Source organism: Corylus avellana, chromosome ca10 (genome assembly GCF_901000735.1).
Source record: "Corylus avellana chromosome ca10, CavTom2PMs-1.0".
Taxonomy (NCBI): Eukaryota; Viridiplantae; Streptophyta; class Magnoliopsida; order Fagales; family Betulaceae; genus Corylus; species Corylus avellana.
The window spans coordinates 9,039,836-9,041,459 of record NC_081550.1 but is presented as its reverse complement, the minus strand read 5'-3'; the positions used below and the strand labels follow the sequence as shown (position 1 = coordinate 9,041,459).

General features: G+C 38.7%; 1 protein-coding gene across 1 annotated transcript; it reads left to right on the top strand.

Moving 5' to 3' along the window:
- Nucleotides 1–220: 220 nt before the first annotated feature.
- Nucleotides 221–577, top strand: LOC132162875 (uncharacterized). The gene has a single exon (XM_059573094.1). It carries the CDS (start codon nucleotides 221–223, stop codon nucleotides 575–577), a length of 357 nt encoding a protein of 118 aa, XP_059429077.1.
- Nucleotides 578–1,624: the final 1,047 nt, after the last annotated feature.

Genomic DNA, 1,624 nt, shown 5'->3' with positions numbered 1-1,624 from the left:
ACTACAAAGCTCGACAGAAACAAGATGATTTCCAAAAGGCAAACTTGAAGGAAGGTGGACTGCCTAGTCAAGGGGAACCGAAACTGTGGAAAAAGCTAATGGAATGTTGCTTAAGATCAATTGTGACGCTACACTTGACGTGGGAAGAGGCCGTATGGGGATGGAAATTATAGTATGAGATCATGATGGACGAGTCAGGGTGGCATGGAGCTTCACGAAGATGGGTTTATTAGACCCTGCTGCTGCAGAAGCTACAACTTCATTCCTTGGCGTGAATTTATGTAAGTATATGGGAATTCATAGCTTAATTGTGGAGGGCGATACACAAGTGGTCATAACGGCTGTGCAAAAGCAGGACCCAACAAACAGCAGATACGACCATCTAGTTGAAGATACAAGGACAGTGATGAGTTCTTTCCTTCGATGGCAGGTTTGTCACCTGAGCAGGGATGCAAACAAAACGGCTCATGGTTTAGCGAAGGCGGCAACAAGAGATGTCATTAATAGGAATTTGATTGATATGACTCCTGACTGTATTTGTGACATTGTTTTGACGGAACTTTCTACTTTCATTTGATTTTTTTCATCAATGAGAAATCGATATTATTACTTCAAAAAAAAAAGTACTTTTCAAAAAAATAATGTTACACTTACTCTCATTTTTTTTACATAATTTTTTCACACCTATAAACTCACTATTGAATATGAGATTAATTTTTATTAAATTTTGATCCAATGGTGGTTTTAAAAGCCACATATGAGTATGAAAAAATTGTGTAAAAAAATGGAAGTGTAGTATTCCTCATGATAATTTTCAGTGTCACGTTATAGAGTATGAAAATGAATGTGTGTGTAACATTTTTCAACGCTTTATTTGGCTTTTCCACCTATCAAACAACTCCACCGATGACCTGATTAAGAAATATTCTAAAAAGAAAAAAAAATTATTTCTTTTCCACACAAATCCGCTTCGACCTCTCCCTCCACCAAACACTCAATTTCGGTCTCTCACTCCATTAAACACCTCCACCAATCATCGCACAACAAAATATCAAGGAACAAGCTGAAAAAAAGGGTGAGAGAGAGAGAGAGAGAGAGAGAGAGTTGATACTCAACTCATGTCACTTCTTCCACATTAGGTGAAGACCAGGGGGTCGGAAAACCTTTCACCTTGCCAACCCCAAAAGTTTTTCTTATTTTCCAAAACACACCTCTTTCAACCTCTCCGTCCACTAAACACCTCTAGTAGTCACCACACAGTGAAATACTAGGCATCTTCATACGGTGAAACATTGTGTATCATGAGCTCCACCTTCACTCCTTCAGCAGCCATGACTTCTTCGACTTGTTCGGCATTACGGAGGGTCAATATTTTTCTCTCGATCTACGTGGTGAGATTTCAATTGTTGAAGGAGGTTAGTTTGAATTGGGCCACAATTTTAGGCCAAAATCACAACAAAGAAAGAAAGAGCCATAATATCTTCATAAACGACTCAACCCATATTTTATCGAACTAATAATCCATATCACAAAGGGTCAATGACCTAACCCATATTTTATCTGACCAATGGTCCATATCACTAAGGAACAATGGCCGAACTCATTCTATGAGACCGATGACCCA